General features: G+C 36.0%; 2 protein-coding genes across 4 annotated transcripts in view; one reads left to right on the top strand and one right to left on the bottom strand.

Annotated features, from left to right (window-relative positions):
- The window catches only part of GFRAL (GDNF family receptor alpha like), a 40,991-nt gene that overhangs the window by 6,808 nt on the left and 14,540 nt on the right, over positions 1–19,643 (top strand). The window contains exons 3-10 of one of the 3 annotated variants that reach the window (XM_027455092.3): positions 2,789–2,941; positions 3,411–3,836; positions 4,577–4,633; positions 5,386–5,713; positions 8,894–9,153; positions 11,571–11,669; positions 18,118–18,199; positions 19,174–19,535. In XM_027455092.3, coding sequence (XP_027310893.2) covers positions 2,789–2,941; positions 3,411–3,836; positions 4,577–4,633; positions 5,386–5,713; positions 8,894–9,153; positions 11,571–11,669; positions 18,118–18,199; positions 19,174–19,261 — 1,493 coding nt within the window. In that variant the 3' untranslated portion in view covers positions 19,262–19,535. Of the gene's footprint in view, positions 1–2,788; positions 2,942–3,410; positions 3,837–4,576; positions 4,634–5,385; positions 5,714–8,893; positions 9,154–11,570; positions 11,670–18,117; positions 18,200–19,173; positions 19,536–19,643 lie in introns of those variants that run through there. The other 2 variants (XM_072036350.1, XM_072036351.1) reach the window with 2 other exon arrangements.
- Positions 15,876–19,643, bottom strand: part of HMGCLL1 (3-hydroxy-3-methylglutaryl-CoA lyase like 1) — a 139,993-nt gene continuing 136,225 nt past the window's right edge. Inside the window, exon 8 of the mRNA XM_072036353.1 lies at positions 15,876–16,298. Within this exon, the coding sequence (XP_071892454.1) occupies positions 16,251–16,298 (48 nt within the window). The 3' untranslated portion in view covers positions 15,876–16,250. The remainder of the gene's footprint in view (positions 16,299–19,643) is intronic.

Here is a 19,643-nt window from a genome sequence, read left to right as displayed (position 1 = left end):
GAATTACAGAGGTTGGAAGGGACCACTGGAGATCTAGTCCTACCCCCCCTACTCAAGCAGGGTCAACTACAGGAGATCTTACAGGACTGTTTCCAGATGGATTTTGAATATCTCCAAAGATGTTGCTCCACTATCTTTCTGGGCAGCTTTTAAGTACTTGTGTTTGTACCTCTTGTTCTGTCAGAGGACACCACTAAGGAGTCTGGTCCTTCCTTCTTTATTACCCTCCCATCAGGTATTTATACACATGAATATGTGTATCATATTATTTCCTTCAGGATGAATAATCCCATCTCTCTCAGTCTCTGTGCATAAGGCAGGTGTTCCAGTCTCTTCATCATATTTGTGGCACCTCGTAAGGCCTGCTCCAGTATGCCCACATTTGTCTGGTACTCAGGAGTCCAGTATTCCACACAGCACTTCAGATGCAGTCTCACCAGTGCTAGAGGGGAAAACACAGTATTTTCCTTTGCACTCTTCAGATGCAGTTCCTACTGAGATGACTTCAGAGCTGACTGTGCAAGAAGAGACATTATCACTGTGGATGTGTCAGCTTCTACTCTGTCACACTTCTCTATGTGGTCACATGTACAAAAATTGTGTACATATAAATAAATCAAATAATGAAGAATGGCTGCTAAGCATTAGGTCAGAGAACATTTTTTGTAAATACCTTGGTAGCATATGTATAAGCTAAAATATATTACCTAGAACTAATGAATAATAAAGCAAAATAATTGAAAACCAGCAATAAAATATTTTCTACTCTTCATCACAGCTGAATCAACACAGTGTACAAACAGACCAATACTGATAATAGGTTATTTCTACACAGCTTTCAAGAGGCCAGGCAAGGGAACCCTATATATCTGATGAGCTTCCTGATTCTGTCTATGCCCTTTGTAAGTTCATAGTCCCACTACCTACATCCCACCCCCTGGTTGTCAGCTGCTGTAACTGATCGGTGTGTTCATAGGACAATACACTCGTAGTGTGGTTGGTACCATAAAGGTGGATAAGCTAAGTAAGACTGGGGTACCTGCATAAAATATACTGGGATTTATGTTTCTTATTTTCTCATCTCTGCCCACCTCTAACCTTGAAGTGTCCCTAAGCCCATGAAGAAGACAGTCAGAAATTTTGTAAATTAGCTAACTTTTACACAAGCCCCTCCTCATCATCATTGTTTTTCCTACCCCTGAAACTTTTCCTCCTGAAATTGTTTCCTGAAATTCTCTTATTATTCTTTAGTCATTGGATAAAATACACAGTAGAATATTCCTCCACCTACATTCATGGGCATCCATAGTCTCCATGTCACCACATATTTTCCATCCTATCTTTACTGTCAGGGAGTGTCCTATGTCCATGACCTTCAATAGCTCTTATTAGACCTTCTGAGCTTCTTGGCTACTAGGAAGAGAAGGAAATGTGAGAGTAAAGGTGAGGGTCATATTCCTAAAAATTCAGAAGAAACAATGAGATGGGATGGACATATACAAGCAATCCCAGGCACCATAACTTCCTCCCTTACAGAAGCAGGAGGTGAAGTGGGAGCAGAGACTGGGAGTTGTGATTCCTTGCTGGACTGTGACATGTCCCTGAAGCAGTGCATATTTTCAAACCCAAAGTCTCCTTAGTCAGCAACACCAACTGGAAAAAGGGCAACAGAGGCACTGTTTGTAAAAGGATTTGGGAGTAGTAAGATGGGGATGTGCACTATGGCGTAGTTTATCCTCATTCCTTCAGGCACAGGCAAAGGGCACTCTTTCCTCTTGCAGGCCTTCATCTTGACTGCCTTCCACTGATATTCCTGTCAACGATATATAAATGACATTAAAGCTGTAATTCCATTAAAACTTGTCAGTGGCAGTGGTGACACATGGCTGCGAGTGTTGCAGTTTTCCTGGAGCACTCAGTCACTGGTGCTCCACACTGCCCACCTGGGAAGCAGCAAGGCAGGAAGCCAGGCATCACTGTTGACAGGGCAGAGACAGTAGCATATGCATTTAATAGATTAAAACAAATCCTTGTGCCACCCCATGACTTGCCTGAATCTTGTGAGCCATATATTCCTTATCTTCCATGTTGTGAGATGATTAATATTCATGAGAGGGAAATGTGTTGGTCTGGGGAACCGCGTACCTACTTTGACAAAGTAGACCGTGATTTTCACATTATATAACTTACTTAAATGGTAATAAACTGCTTCTTATGTAACTTTCTTAAGAAATGTGTAACAATCTTAAGCAATAATGAAAACCATTTAGTCCATAAACAGAGGGGTGATTGATATATTTTGTCTCACATGCTCTGTAGAAGTGGTCTCAGATCCCAACTATTCTGCTCCTCTATTCCCCTTCCTTGCAGGTATTGCTGTCATTGCAATCCAGCACAATGGTGTCTCCTGGCTTACCTCTCTGTGGACTCCAGTGAATATGGTCCCTTAAATGAACTCTCCTATAAGCCAAAAGTACACTAATTCTGTTTAATTCCTGACAGAAATAATCATTTTAACATTTTATGTGCTTTGGAAACATGAACAGATATTCTGGTAATAGGTCAGATTGAATACAAGGGAATATTGTACCCACAACTTTATTACATCACTCAGAATATTATTTAAAATTTGTAAATTATGATTGGTTTTCAAACAAAACTAGGCTCGAACCATCTTCTCTTGGCAAAACACATTATTTTTGTGCTTCAATTGAATTGTTTTATGTAACCACATCCCTTAAGCGTTCATAAACATTAACAACATTATAATTTTAAATGTGAATTCTAGGTAATAGATGCAAGGCAGAAGACACTAGTGGCTGTAATAGAATCATCCAGGTCCTGGCTGACGAATACCCAGAATTTAAGAACTGTGTCTGCACTACAGATGATTCCTGTAGCGTCACAGCTTTGCTTGGGAAACAATGCGGTACTGACAAAGGTAACTAATTAAACATAAAGTTTTAATCATGAAAAAGAAAACTTTTCCATTAAATGAGGTTACATTTCTTACTGGTATAGCAAAAAGCTTGAATGATGTTGCACTAGTATGGGTTTTACATACAAAGGACAGCTCATGGTGTTGGTAGATACTTTCAGGAGTAATTCTTCCTGTCTTGAATAACTAGTTTAGGCAATGAATGAACCATGCTCTGGAACTGCTATTCTCTCCTCAGAGATTATGCAGTGAATTGAAATGGTAATTTATTTTATGTCCAATCTTGGTGGCTAAAATTGTGTATATATACATACAGCTGAATTTAGTTATGTCATGACTAGGGACATTTAACTCATTTTCCTGCAGTTTGTTTTGAGCTGACCAGCAATGAATTTCCAACTTCCTTATGATACCTGTCTCTCTCTCTCTTTTTTTTTTTCTCTTTTTTTTTTTTTTTTACCTATTTGCACAGAGTATTTGAAAACTTCCTCAAAATCTGATGCTGAGCTGAATTTTAGGCAAGACAGAAACCACCAAAACCAAAGACACACAGATGAAATAGGGAATGACTGCAGCATTGCAAAACAACGCTGTCAAGAAGACCCATACTGTTTTTTAGTGTATAAGAGCTTCCAGCGAGCATGCCAGGCAGAGGCAGAAGAATGCAGGCACCCAACAGGTGGCCAGGAATGTTTGTCAGCATGGAAAGAACTGAAGAAAACAGTGCTAGGAGAGTGCAAGTGCTCAGAGCCAGTTCAAATTAGATGCCTTAAAATATGGAAGGGAATATTTGACAACCCTTGTTTACAATACTCTCAAGAGAACCAAGTTTCAGCAGCTAATGAAAATGATGTTGAAGATGATGATGATGATGATAAAAGTCAGGACACTGACACAGGTTAGTGCTATTCCAAGAATCTGAGTCCTTTCATATGTGCATTATTATGAGCACATCTGTGAAAAATAAATAAATAAATGAATAAATAAATAAATAAATCTCTTAATTGTTTGCAGTTTAACCTTAGAAACAAGATAGTTTTAAGAGGTTATTTAGATGTAAATGAATAATCTGATAGCAAAACAATAGCCTAAATGCAAATTCTATTTTCCTTCAGTGTGTTAATCTTTCAAAACCTGATCTTAATCAGTCCCTTTCAGTACTGCACTATAACTAAAAACAAAAATAATAATAAAAAAGAACAGTTTTCTAATAATAAGAATTCTCTGCCTGCATTTACTTTAACACTTGACAAACCTTTTGAGTTTTAAAAATTGTATGTACTGATGAACATGTTAAGGCCTCTGGCCTTTATTTATTTACAATAACCCTCATTTTACTCTGTGCTGAGCAACTCTAAAACTCTTCTTCTGTTCACAGGATGTATAATTATGTAGAGAATGTTATCAACAGCAACTGAGAAACTGCGTTTTCACCCCAAAATCTGTGAATATATTTAACAGTGCTTTTAGAGTTTAACAAGCTAACAGTTCCTATTTGATCAAGCTGATTTGTTTTATCTTGTTTATTTTTACTACGAGCACTAGGCCAGCAACACAGTCAATAATTTAAAGTTGAGAACTAAGCTGAGACATGATTTATCATTGCACATGCTTATATCCACATATTTTTTGTTCTAGAAAATATTAGTATGGAAACAAAATTACAGTGGAGTTTATCTGCTCTCTCCAAAAAAGGTAATTTTGAATTTATTTATATATCCTAGTAACTAGTTTCAGTTCTCTTTTCACATAATGTACACTGTATCTCCAGATTAAAATGAATAGTTTCATTCAAACTACTGAACAGAAGGGAATCAATAGAATCCTACGTATTCTTAGTTAAACTACTGTATAGAAAAAAATCCAAAAATGATAGGTAAAAATACCATTCCTGATATAGAGGGAAAACTTACTCCAAAAGGTAACCACATTATAAGGTCAGAAATATCTAGATCTTTTTGGAAGGTGTATAGCATAGGCTGGGAGAAAAAAAAAAAAAATCACAAAAAAAAAAAAAAAAAAAACATGAACTAGCTTTAAAAAACAGAGTATTCTCTTCTCCACTGATTGTTTTGTAGCCCAGTGGGAGATGTCAGCAGTTTCAAGTAGTTCAAGTATCTACTAACCACTAGCTCCCAGAAACCTTACTTTCTATGAAGAAATTTCCATTTCTTCGTTTCTCACTTTCTTCTTCCTCACCATCTGGCAAGGGCAGAAACTTGCAGGGGGGTTACCTATGAGGGCCAAGAAGTAGAAGGGAGGAATATGAAGACTAAAGAATGGACTTAAAAGAGGCAGTGCTGGAAGAGCTGTCTCAGAGCTTTTGGGAGTCAAACTTGTTTTTAATGGGAATATCACAGGCAGGATAATCAATTCACTTGATCACCAGTTGTCACTTGAGAAAAGTTTTCTTGTGATTTCATTTTAAAAATCATTATTCTTTTTAGCACACACAGCAAACAGAACCTGTTTGGATGTGAACAAGGACTGTGTTGAAGACGAAGTATGTAACAAACAGTTGTCCCTGTACCTTAAGGTCTGCTCAGTAAGTAAGAAGTGCAACACGGAAGAATGTCAAGCAGCCATCAGGTTCTTCTATCACAACATGCCTTTGGAAGTTGCCCAAATGATGATATTTTGTGATTGTATCCAGCCTGATGAATCCTGCCACAGAGCCAAAGAACTTCTTCATGGCAAGCTCTGTGCAGTTACTGCAGTTCCCCACCCATCATGCCTAAATGTAATTCACATGTGTGAGGAAAATGAATTCTGCAGGTAAGTAGAAAAAATGTTACTTTTCCTAAGTTTTGCCTAGCCATAGGACTGAGAATAATTTTTTGATCAAATATTTTTTTACATGTGCCATATTTCTCATCAATAGCAAAATGATTTTCTGCACTGTATCCATTCTATATCATCTTTTGTGTTTAACATTTCAAAAAGCCATATTTCATGGACAGAAACAGCAGAAAGTTTACCATCTTTAATCTTTGATCATGACATGTTAGTTGGATGTCAGTTTAGAACACAGTTTTTGGTGTGGTCATTTTTTTATTTATTTTTTGCACAAGACCTGATAATCACCTTATAGCACTACTCCAAATTATTCAGGTGCAAAAGGAATGTTCTAAGATAAGGGTTTGTTGCAAAGTCCCTTTTCTTTGATATGGGATAAAATTAAGAGGACAGAGGTCACATCCAGTACTTCCTAGAACATCTTCTGTTCTTTATGCTGTTATTTTTGATTAATTCCAGATATTATCAACATCAGAAGGCATTTACACCACACATTCGTTTGTTCCCTCACAGAGTTTGTTCACACACTCACACCTTCCCTCATAGTGGTTAGTGCAACTCCAACTGTATGCTCATGGCCAACTTCAGCTGTAGGCTTATAAAAGTAACGTTGCACTGCCTTATAAACTAGTCTTTGGGTAGTATAGCAGAGACTCTTTGCCAGCATGCACTGCTGATTCTTGCAAGTTGAACAGCTCTCTAGAGCTTATCAGCACTTAGAAAACCTTCATACTCCACCTTTTCAGCAAGTGCTTTTTCTCCCTATGGCTTACTCTTGCATCATAACCATATTTCCGTTCGAACACAAGGGTATCTAGAGAACCTCTTCACACGAACTCACCCAGAAGGGGCCTTTAAAACATCTCATGAAAGAGATATAATCAAAGAATGGCTTAGGTTGGAAGGGACCTCAAAGATCATCTAGTTCCAACCCCCCTGCCCTGGGTAGGGATGCCACCCACTAGATCAGTCTGCTCAAGACCTCATCAAGACCTAATCTGGTCTTGAACACCTCCTGGGATGGGACACCTACAACCTCTCTGGGCAAACAACCACATACAAAAACCACAGAGAATATTTAAAATACGTAGATGAACCAAATGTGGGTAGAGAACATATTACTAGGTTTATGTAACACATTATTAGGTTTTATTAGGTCATTTTACCCAATTTTACCAGGCAGAAAGTTAGGTTATGATGCAGACAGCAATTCTTTGAAATTCGGTCTGAAAAGTGACTACAAGGTTCCACCTGGCTATCTATCATAGATGTCTGGTGCATCAAATGCATTAATTCCACAAGTAAACTAAAACATTCATTTTCCGATAGGTCTGGGACCTAGTGCAGCCTTTTCTTCTGCCGGTTTCATGACTCTTAACATTTCATTTGTCCATTTCAACTGGACAAACTGTGCTGTGAGGTATTTTCATTAGCACTTTCTTCAGATAACACCTGCCAGTCTGCACATTTGCCCTCTAGCTGTTTACACAAATTATGCAGCAGGCTAGGAGAAGTTTGTTTGGTTAAAGTAATTACCTCTTCCACCTTATCTTCTGACCCTTTGTACTGAAGCACTGTGCAACTTGCCCCTTCACAAAACTTTCATCTTATTCTTTTCTTCTCAGACATGCTGAAATGTGAAAAAAGCTGCCATGAAACATTCACAGACTACCAAAGTAATGAAGAGTAACACAGTTTCAGATTTTATTTTGTTTTAGAAAATATACGAAAGGATTAGCCTATGCTCACACTTCTTAATTGCCACCATTTGGGGATGGTCAATCAGCTCACTTTGATTTTCAGTGTAGTCCCTGGTTCCCTTGTGGTTTAGACCTGATTTTTACCTCAAAGCTGTGCTCAAATTAACTTTCAGTAAACAAAGCAGGAGACCAAGAGATGCTTTCAGTTCTGTGCAGGCTATTCAGATTGACGTCAGTGGGAATTGCCCCTTTTATGTCAAGAAGAATTGGGCTACAAATGTAAGTCTGTGCATGTGCATGTGTACACATGTAATATCATAATGGAAACTTGCTGAATTACCCATTATTTTCAGAGCATTAATGTTTCCTGGCATTGACAATAAGTGAACATAATTAGCAAAATTAGTCTGTGAATTATGGCTAGACATATCTATAAATCGGGAGGTGAACAAAAATAATTCCATTAGTATAGAGGTGGCATCTGCTTTGAAGCCCGTCTTTGTATAATGAAAATATTTAAAATAAGGTCCTATCTGGCATTGTAACACTCCACATTTTTCCATGTGACTTGCTTGTAAGAACTATACAATATGAACAGTTATTAGCAGCCTAATGCTAACCTATGATTAAGAAAAAATATCTTATTACTGTACAATATGCAACAACAATTTACTACTCTTGTCCACTAATCTTTAATGCAAGTGATAAAATGGTTTCCAATCAATATCTAAAGATTTTTTAGTTAGCCTTTAATAGATCCTTTCTATTGTCATACCTAGTACATTAAAGGCTAATTTTATTCCACCTAATAGCAAACAAACTGAAATCATTTAAGATTATTGAGCTGGGAAACAAATTAATTCTTCACATAAATTATCTCCGTTGTAAATTAATTTTTAAAGTTTAATATATGCAATGAAATTCTTCTACATCATTGGACATATTTTGTTAGCATTCTGTCTGGGGTTTTTGTTTGGTTGGTAAGTTGTTTTTTAGCACTGGATGTGGATTTTTTTATTTTAATTACATTGAATATCCACTCTTCCTACCATGCTATCCAACAAGCTTACCCACTAGAAAGGTGCCTCTTTTTTTTTCATGATGATGACTGGACTTATTCCTCTGTCCAAATTTCTTCTCTGACTATCTGAGACTGTTGGTATTCACAATAATTTTTGCTGGACCCTGGTAAAGTGTATACAGGTGCTGATTTGGGGTACAGTTGTTTTTTCTCAAAAACTTTTTGACTAAAGCCAACTTTTTTCTCAAATTACAAATTTGCAGTTTCACTGAAACTGATTAGGTGCAAATCAGAGCCAAATTATGCCAGCTATTACCAAATATTGTGATTTTTAAGACTGAAATGATACCTTGAGAATGAACTGTCTTTTTATGATCATTTTTAACTGCCTTTTTGTGAAATCTTTTTTTGTTTGTATACTTCCTTTTCTTCTGCCAGGAAAAAATATAAAACTTTTCAGTCAAAATGTTGGAGACATGTGACCAAAAAATGCTATGATGATGAAGCTTGTCTTGAAACTTTAATTAAGGATGACATGCCCTGTTCTGCAAATGCTGAGTGCAAAGCAGCCTACATTAGCAACTGGGGCACAATGCTGCATGTGGAGTGCACCTGCCAGAATTCACCTCCAGCAGAACAGCCACTGTGCAAGCTCTTCCATCATATGCTTCATAGCACAACCTGCTTCAGTGAGCTACGTGAGTAACACATGACGCATTGAAGTATAATTAGTTTAAAAGTTTAAATTAAATTGTTGGTTTGCAGCAAATATTTAGCATATATTTACTATAAGTCCATTGATATCACCAAGATTGATATCTGTGGGGTTTTAATCCAAACGGAAACACAAATTGCATGTGCAGTTTTTTCTCTGATTTTGAGAGACACTTTATACTAGCAGTAAATCAATAAATTGGCTACATATCTGACTACATTAATTTTCTGGCTGGAATAACAATAAAAGAATAATTTATGGGGTGTATAATATTATGCAGAACAGAAAAGTTTCAAGGCCTTTCTGCCATTTGCTTAATGTTGTACCTTTGTGTAGTGTCTGTATCAATAACATGGTACATATTGGTACATATGATATATATTATGTTATTTTTTCTTCCTTTTCTTCTCCTCTTGAAGTATAAATATTAGTATTTCTTAAACTGTAAGCTGGCTGACACATATTTAGGAAGCTATCTAATAAATGTTAACCTTAAAAATGATTGGCATTTTAGGCACAGGTTAGCTGTGTTGTGAAAAATCATAAAAATCATTGATATTAGTAGTCTTCTATTTTTACAGTTTCTTAAGAGTAATGAGAAAGAATAAAAAACTGAACCAAGTGTTTTCTAGCTTTTACTTCTGAGCACAGGTCTTGCTTGTGTTAGAAATCAAGCCATAGAAGGCAATGCATTAATTTCCATTTTCCAGGAGAGGAATTCATTAGTTTTTCTTTGTATATGTTGGTAGAGGATCGTGTAGACCTACAAAGTTAAGAGGAAACAGTTTAAACGTCTTATATCCAAAATACTGTTGGAATCTTTTAATTTCATTCATCTTGAATTTAAATACATGTACATGTATATACCATCTCTAGCTGTATTCCCAGCACCACGGAAATAATTGCAAACTAGCTATCTGGGAAAGAACTGTGAGGCCACATCCACAACCAAGACTTTGACTCTCAAAGCTGCTAAGACTGTGAATGGAGGCTTCAGGATCTAGCCTTAAGTAAAAACACTAGGATTAACTCAATTGAACAGTGCACCCTATGCCAGTCATCTTCTTGTAATTATATATTTGCAAGCTACCTAGGGAGAAGTAATTATTCCCAAAGATTTAAATGAAAAGGATTAATTATTTCATAGTTCTGTCTGATGGGATGTCTTTTAAAAACATATTAATTGCATGCACGCATTTCATTGAATGAATTAGCTAATTCTTGAGTTTTAGCGGTCAAAAAATTGCCACTGATAATGGTATAATTTTTTCTTGTCACTCAAAGTCTACCCAGAAATTAAAATCATGTTGCAGAAACATTGCCCTTAAGGTTAGATAATCAGTACTAAAATTCAGCCTGAGAAAAAATTTAAAATTAAATACTAGCTCCCCTGACAAAGCAATACCGTAACACTGTTAGATTTGAGACTGTACTGGCAGTGAGTTTGCTGATGAATGTTATTTATTTGTTTGTTTGCTTTACAGCTTCATCTAATGGTCCAAATGACTGATCACATCACTCTGTTAGTTATTCTTTACCTATAAAGCAAAAAGATGACCCTCACATTATAATAATCAAATAATTGCTCATCAGCTTTTGCCATTCCCTGAAGCAGTCTCAGGATAAAAGGTTTTTTGTGGTGGAAACTTCCCTAACCTAATTGGGATTGAAGAACAGAAGCTTGCTTGCTCCTGTGGTGCAATGAAGTTCCTGCTAGTCAATCAAAAACAGACTGGGGATCCAGAGCCTTTAGCTAAATAAAAGATTGGCATCTACTATACAGAACAGTTGCACAGTGATTTGAAACTTGCTTGTTTTGGTCCTTTTTTTCTTTTTTAGATGCATAGTAGTAATGCAACTAAACTGAAGAGAGATATGATTATGGTTTTGATTGTAAGTTGCTGTGTTAAATGTGGTTATTTTTATGGTAGCTATGAGATATTGAGTCTATTCCAGACCTCATCCAACCCCTTCTACAAACCTATTTGTTTGGCCTGGAAATGAACTTTAGATACTTTTTCCTGTTCTGGTGATAAGGATTTTTAACAATGAAATTTGAATGGGCAAATACCGAGAACTAGCAATAGGGATCTAGAACTGGTGAGAAATTTCTAAATTTGTTTCTGTGAAAGATAATTTAAGTTGGTTTGAGGCAAAGAATATGTTTCTTTGAAGTGCACTTCTCCCCCATAAAATAAACTACAGGGGAGATATACTTGAGATTAAAAAGGAAGAATTAACATTCATTCATTCACCTGGTTTACTGAGTATCAATAAGTAAATTTTTTACATAGCTGCCTTTATAAATTCTGTGGCTCTTATCAAAACATCAAGCAATAATATTCACATAAATGATTTTTTTAAAATAATATTTAAAATGGATGTTTTGCCAATATTCAGGTCAAATTTCAATTAAGAAGAAAGGTTTTCATTGGGTGAATACAGAAGTACCAGGAGAAAAGCTTTCCAGAGCACAGCTACATTCTTCTTCAATGAATGGTGAGTCTGGGCAAATCACTTCATGATTTTAATAAAAGTACTCTTGAAATTTCCCACGTGTGTGATAGAGAAGACAAAAGGTTGGGTCTCTTGGGTGGGTTCAGGAAAGTGAGCTCTACCTGTTGTTCCCCCATTCAGCATAATGTGGAAAAACCTCTACTTGCCTTAGCTTATGTTACCACAAAATAAAGATAATGAGACTGAACCAATTCCTCTGATAAGTGGTTTTGAAATAGATGGCTCACAATCACTATATTATAATTGTGGAAAATTAAGCTATTAAGCCCGCCAGTGTCTGATTCTCCATACAGTCATTAGAGAGTAGTAGTCATAATGTGTAGTATAAATGATTATCTTTGATGTCACACCTACTTCTCTCATGATTCTCTTGCCTATATGTGCCATACTAGTTAAAACAACAAAATTAAGGAGACACAGTAAGTGATCTGAGAAGCGTCTTGTGTTACACTCCATCAGATATTACTTTCTCGTGCAACAGAAGGGCATGCAATTGTGGATTGTGATATCCCACGGGTTGAAGAGCTGCATCTGGTTTTACTTGCATGCATTTACAGTGAGCAATTAAGTGACATAAAGTTGAAGTATATTGAATTAATATACAAATTTTCTCATGGTTGAAAGAATATGAGTTTTATATTTTCTTTTGAAGGACCTCATTACAGAGGGAGAACACTAAAAAGCTTAATACACAAATATTGACTCTAATGAGAGTGACGTTCTCTACATTGTATGGGGCAGAGCACCGATACTTCAGATATTACCACAAAATAGTTCTGTAGTTCCCAGTAATGTTAATACTGAACACCTTCAACAGTTAAAAAGTAATTCAAGTTCTGCATGCAGTACAAAAAGAAGGATATTCTGTCACCATCCTTCAGCTATTGCTGAAGTAGGCAACATAGGACGTATAAATATAGATTGGTAGGAATAGGATTCCTGAGACCCATATCATGAATAACTGAGCATTCAAATGTAATTTTAGCATTAATTTTAGCATCTTTGCTGTATGCTAGAAGTGTTGGCTTCTCTTTGCCAACTAAAGGGAAGCCTGAATTTGTAGTTGGAACTAGACTTTAGTGGTTAAATAATACAAGTTATAATGGAAGAAATTCTGCTCTAAGTGGGAAAAAGTAAAATGGGAGCTATTTCACCTCAGTGACTAGTTCTAACTGCAGAACCTTTCATAAGGTAAAACGCAGTATGCATTTCTCTCAAATATTTGGATAAATGTTTGCAAAAAGCAGGCTGCACCCAGTTAATTCTGCTCCCACTGAAATCTGAATGCTTTCCAAAAACCCATCCTTGAACTCTAACAGAATTTTGGATGGTCTTAGAAAAACACAAAGAATGCTGACCAGCCTAAACCATACAATAAAATATTCATCCTATTGGACCTGTCATGTGCTTTAGCTGGGAACTCTCTAACCCATTAATGTCTCATAGGAAGTCAGGTCAAGGAGAAGAATCTGATTCAGGATATTTACCTGATGATAAAAACCATATTGCAAATTGTTTCATAAATACCACTGCCAAAAATCTAACCCAGGATCCTGGATTCATATGCTAGCAAATGTGCATTACTCTGGCTGCAAAGGGAGTTATCATCTTTACAAAATATTTATTTTTACTGAAATCAAATCCCAAGAAGAATCCCATGGTGCAGAGGCAAAATGGTTAAGTTGTCAAATATGGCCTTTTGTGTGTCTGGAGATGTTTAAGGATATTTGCTGAACTTGGAAAGCTGGAGATAACATTTGCTGATGTGCTGTCCCTACCTTAAAATCTCAGAAGAATCCTTTGCTTAGTTTGCCTAAAATAAAAGTTTTTTTCACAAATTCAAATTAATGACCATCTACAGATGAGTCATCAGTCTCTAAATTTTTTAATTCAAAAAACAGGGATCCTAAAAAGTTCAAAAACTTTGAAAAAGGTACTGCAAATCACTGAATAGGATTGTTTTTATAAAAGGAGTGTTTCATAATAAATAATAAATATAAACATATTCAAATATATATGCTAATAAATATAATCCTTTTCAGCGGGGAAATATTATTCCACCTTCTGGTGTAAACACAGACATTTTTGTGTGAATGTAGTAGCCAAATACATTGGGTCAAAAGTAGTTCAAATGCCCAACTCTGTACACAAGAGATAACCACTTGCTGTGGACTCATTGAGTATGCATAAAGTGTTGCTGCAGAGAATCTGATGCCTGCTAACTTTTTACATCATGGCATGATGTATCTCAAAGACCTTAGCCTCCTAAATACATTTGTGATGTTCAAATACAAGATTAGGTAACAAAAGCACTTAATTGCTTTGGGAAGCATTGGCCCAGCTGGCACATGGAGTGAGGAGAGGTATCATTTCTGCTTTACCATTGTGAAGGGGCTCCATTTGACTCAGTGAAATCAACCACACAAGTAACTGGTTCATGCCAGTAATATTGAACCACAGGCTATCCTGAAAAGAAGGTGTAAAAGATAAAGTCCTTTGCCCTTGGCCTTTGGCTTGCAATATAAAAAGAGGGCTGATTAACAGTCTTAACTGGATTTATTCTTCTTCACATACCTAGGAGGGTACATGACAACACAGCATAAATGTCTTTCAATTGATATGGCCTGGTTAACAAGGTGTGATGTGGGCAGAATCCTGATCATACAAAAGTTAATGAGACTTTTTCTGGAAGTTCAGATGGGGCCAGAATTTTATGTCATTTTATAAAATATAATTAATAATAATAATAATAATAATAATAATAATAATAATAATAATAATGTGATAAACTAAAAATGTTTTCTGAATTTCAGAAAATATTTTTATTGCCTACCTAGTTATGCACTTCCAGCCTAGTTTTGACTTCATTCTATGCAAATCATTGCCATGATTTTACAGATTCAAATAATTGAAAAGATTGCTTCTTACACTTTAATTTGAAAAATGAATCATGTGTGAAGATAAGCACTTACTTTCATCAGTGTAGAGCTTTGGAGCTAAAGTATTTTTTGGCTGAAGAAGTTAGGTATACAGCACTCTTATCTGGTTCTTGTGAGATACAATAAAATTGGGCTTGACCCAAAACTCTTGGAATTCATGTTATTTTCCTCTTAAATTATAGAATTATCATATATTTTCTACTGAGCAGTTTTGCTGTGCTGAGAATCTAGATAAACAAGTAATTGGCAAGGTTTATCTATAATTATACCAGCTTCTGTGGGAACTGAGATTAGTTCAGCTCCAGCAGCTTTAATTTTTAAAGTATGAAACATTGCCGATCTCATTGTTTTATAAATGTAGAAAAAGCCTGTGAGAAGCTGCAGGTAGCCAAGAAATTTTTGAGCACAATCCAGAATTCATCTATATGATCAATATTCACAGCCATCTCACTACATATACAGGTAGATTTACACAAGAGACTGATACCACTAATAGTTCCAGTTGCTGGGCCCACAGCTATCCTTTACCAAAACTTTGTCATTGGAAATGTTTGTATGTCTATATACACTGCTTCATCTAGTGTTTCAGTGGTACCTACTGCTCCATTGGTTGTGTCCCTGAGGTTCACAGCCTATCCAAGAAAGGGTTAGACATTTGTCACACAGTCATGTTGGCTTTGCCATAGACTTGTCCCTAGGTTGGTCCCCTAGCTTCTCATGAGCATGAAACACCTCCACAGGACAGTACAGCCCAGTACAGCCTTGCACCTTTGCAATGGAAATGTCTGCTCTCCACTGGTGTCAATTCACTCTCTGATATATGCAGATAGAAACATCTCACATTTTAGCTGGTTTCTATTGGAAGTCTTTACACATCATTTGTGCCTTTCATTCCTCACAAGGCACACAGATATTTGTACCCTTTTCTCCATCTGGTCAGAGAAACCAAAAGAGGTTTGCTCATTGGCACCTCAGTGCAGAAGAGAAGAACCAAAAAACAGAGACGGCTGCTTCTCAAGAGTAATGAAATGAGTACACTTTTTTTTTTTTTTTTTTTTTTTTTGAAACCAATTCTGCTAAGAGTGGGAAAATATTCTAATTTTTAATCATGTATTCAATCATTGTGATGCCTGCTAAATGTGAATGGGAGCACAGTATGAGAGCTTAAGTTGTTTACAAACCCATAACTACAAATGTGCTTAATTTCAGTTTTTATTGCTTGTTTAAGGTACTGTTTTTTAAGCCTTAAAACATTCTTTTTTAGATCATACTCAGCTGATCAATAACTTGTATACAGTGATCAAAATGGGGTCAGACATAAGAGACTGTTATGTCATATAGGAATTTACATGTGTATTCTGGTTTTCATGGTTGGGACTTGGGACGAACAGAGACAAAATTTTGTATTTATATTTATTAATATCGCTATCAGTATTTCACATTTCAACAACTGGATGGATATAGATTAATAGTGAAAATTAATATAACTGTTTCTTGAATTTTTAAAAAAGGTCAGGATGAGCTCTTCTTTCTGGATGCAGCTCTGGGCAGCCTGTTCTAGTGGTTGGCAACCCTGCCCAAAGTAGAGGAGTTGAAACTAGATGATCTTTCAATCCAGGCCATTCTATGATTCTATGATTTTATGATTCGATGATTCGATGATTCGATGATTCTACGATCAAGAAACAGACACCCCAACATTTTAAGGAAATGTAAATAGGCACATTCAAGTACTTTAAGCACAAAGAATATATAAAATGAAAATATGAAATGAAGAATTAGCCCTTCAGTCACCAAACTGTGCCCTCTCACAGCCTTGCAAATTCTCTAATTTCTCAGAAGGCAGGAGAAAATATATGGTTCTAGCATGATCTCATTATTAACAACTTTCATGTGTTCCCCACAGAACTGAAAATATAATCAACATCTCTTTTACGAGAAAGTAGTTCACCAAAAATATATCTTTTTTGTAAGAATTTGACAAAAAAAAAGAACATTTGGATTTCATTTGATCATTTTAGATTGTTTTATTTAACCAGAATGCAATATTTTTTCAAAATTCTTAAAAAATATTTTGGTAAAATTTGATTATTCCATTTTTACCACCCATGACTGTTCTTCAGAATAATTTCTCAATCCTCATGGTAAGGGAGGTACTGTGAAAACTTCTATTTGTCTGAAGTATCTTTCCACTTAAATATATATATATATATATGTATGTGTGTATATATATATATATATATATATATATATATATACAGCCCCTGCAGTTATAGGAAGTCTTAAAAATTGACTTCAGTGCACAATGAAGATTCAAAAACTGCAAAGAAATACTAAAAATTATTCTTTTTCTAAAAGTTATCACTTTAAAGAGCTGTCATAACTTGAGAGGAGGGACACCATCTTTGAACATATGGTATTAGCAGTCCTGCACTGGGACCAAAATACACCCTCTTCCATCAAATATTCACCACATTAAGTATTTTTCAATAGCTTGTGTGTGTGTATGCACAAACACAAACATGTACTACGTAATAATCATAATTGATTCAGAGACCAGAATTTGACCTTCTCCCACCTCAGGTAAGTGATGGGGCTGAGACTCTGCATCTTCCTTGGTGGGTGTTTCCCTGACTAAGTAAGGTGGAAAACCTTACTTAGTAAGTAAAGTAAAAGTAAGTAAGTAAAAATTTTCATTCTTTATTCTTGTGGCTCTGATTTTGAGTCCTCTTGTCGTCTAATTTCTGTACCCTTTGATGCCAAGTTCTGGGCTGATGTTTTGTACCAAGACCTTTTTTTTTTCTTCAGAATATTTGATCAAAACTCCTACATTTCTTCCACCAGCAAAAACAAGTTTCCCCTCATTTGGGAAACAAAAGTTGAAACAATTCCCAGTTGTTCAACAGTTGGAATTTTTAGCATGTAAACTGCCTAAGTGACTTCTTGGTGAGCAGCCTAAGAGAAAGAGGAAACTCCATGGGCACGAGGCCCAGAAACACAATGTTAGATCCCATTTCACATTAATTTGATTCTAGATTGACTATTGCTTCACACTGCAATTATGGTAATATGTGGAAAAGAAACCTAGCAGATATGTAAGAGCCAGATTTCTTTCAATACATCGAATAAAATTAACACCTCAAAATCAACAGGGAAAATACTCCAAAAGACAAATCAGAGTAACAAGCTGTTGCAGTTTCCCTGGGGTACAGTAAAAGGTAGTGGTACACATATGAAGTGTATCACTTCACATGGAGCTGGTATTTACTAAGAGGAGCCTGAAAATGATTTTGCACCAGCTGATGAAGGAAGAGTAATTCCTACCTTTGGCATACCACCTAGGCTTTTTTCCTCCTTTTAATTATTGGCATCAGAATTGATTGCTAATTTAGTTTGCATATGTACATGTATGTATTCCAATTCAGATCTCAAACCTGATTCTTGTCACAGAAGTAAATGTTTCTTGTCTGCTTTCTGGTTTTGGCTTATAGGTGAAACAGTCTACATTATTGCCTATTCCTCCTGCATAGTTCTCATCCTAGGAATAGTCCTGTTGACTCTCCTAAAGATCAGGTAATTTGATAGGAGTATTAATCTTTGGTTCTAGGAAACTGGAAAAGCAGAAAATAAAATGTTTTGATTTAGTTGAAAGGTTGGCACTGTGATTGTCTTTAAAAACAGTTCAGCATGTCCCAGTGATGGAAAGAACTGACATTGTGGGTGTCAGCAGGAAGAAGTGAAATATGATGCATATCTACAATGCCCTCCATTCATACAGAGATCCCAGGCTTTAGGAGGTTTCATTTCCTGTCCCAAGGCAGGAGAAGGTGAAATCTGAATTCAAAAATTCTGCAAGGCTACCTTTCTAGCTCTGTAGCAGGCAGAGGTAATGCAGAAAGGAAATGAGAATATTCAGTATTATAACATATTTAAAAACCAAACAGTGAATGCTGCTATTGAAGTTAATATTCTTGCCAAATACCATTTTTGCTGATAGGATTCTGTAAACATTCCCACACACAGTATAAAAAACTGCCCATATGCCAGTGCTCAGTAAGAAAACAGAAATGTGCATTCACTTAGTCAAATGAACGTGGCCTTTTCTTAAATGATACATTTTCTTGGACCAAATTAAATGGCCAGAATTCAAGAATTACACTGTCAGATGATAGGTAACAGAACATGATGTAGCAGGAGCCATATATAGTGGGAGGGATATTGAGTCGAATTTCATTATTAAATTTAGAGGCAGATCAAAGACGAATCATGCAGAAAAATGCAAAAGGCAAGTCAAGGATATATGGGTACAAAGGATTTCTTTTTAGGCTTGCAGTTACAGGAATATCAGCATATAAATAAAACTCAGATTTAAAGAATACAGGGGATGGAAGAAAGAACAGCACATTAATAATGGCGAAGGGAATTACTTTATACCACAGTGTTCATCATAAAAGGAGGGGAATTTTGCCACTGATTTCAATTAAACCAAAGTTCAAAACAAAACTGTATAGTTTATTGTTAAATACATGCACATTCTTTATTTTCAGACCCTGCAGAACAAAACATGAGTCAAGAAGTCCCTCGCCAGACCATTCTTCTGAAACATTTATGGTCCATTATAAAAGTCACAGATGAACTACTCCATTGCTCATGCTTTTTAAGGCTATTCTTGAAAGCCAGCCTGTTGTACATATGCGATAATAAAATATATATCAGAAAACCTACGATAAATTATGGAATTTTGTAGTTGAGCATACAAAAGATTTTTATATTTATTAACACATATTAAAACTTTCACAAGCATTAAAAAAAAAAAAAAAAAAAGTACTCTCTACTCTCTTTCATTTGTGTAGATTCACAGATCTGTCCTGAGTTGCACATTTACTATATCTGTAGACTCACATGACAGGTATAAATGCTGTATTGGCATGCATCTGGCCTTTCAACATGCCTAGCAGTGGCAAACTTTGAAAGCCATCCTGGGGATCTGGATTCATCTGACAGAAAGGAAAAAAAA

The sequence above is a fragment of the Anas platyrhynchos genome, chromosome 3 (assembly GCF_047663525.1).
Source record: "Anas platyrhynchos isolate ZD024472 breed Pekin duck chromosome 3, IASCAAS_PekinDuck_T2T, whole genome shotgun sequence".
Taxonomy (NCBI): Eukaryota; Metazoa; Chordata; class Aves; order Anseriformes; family Anatidae; genus Anas; species Anas platyrhynchos.
The sequence above is the reverse complement of the archived record's forward strand: the minus strand, read 5'-3'. Positions and strand labels throughout refer to the sequence as shown.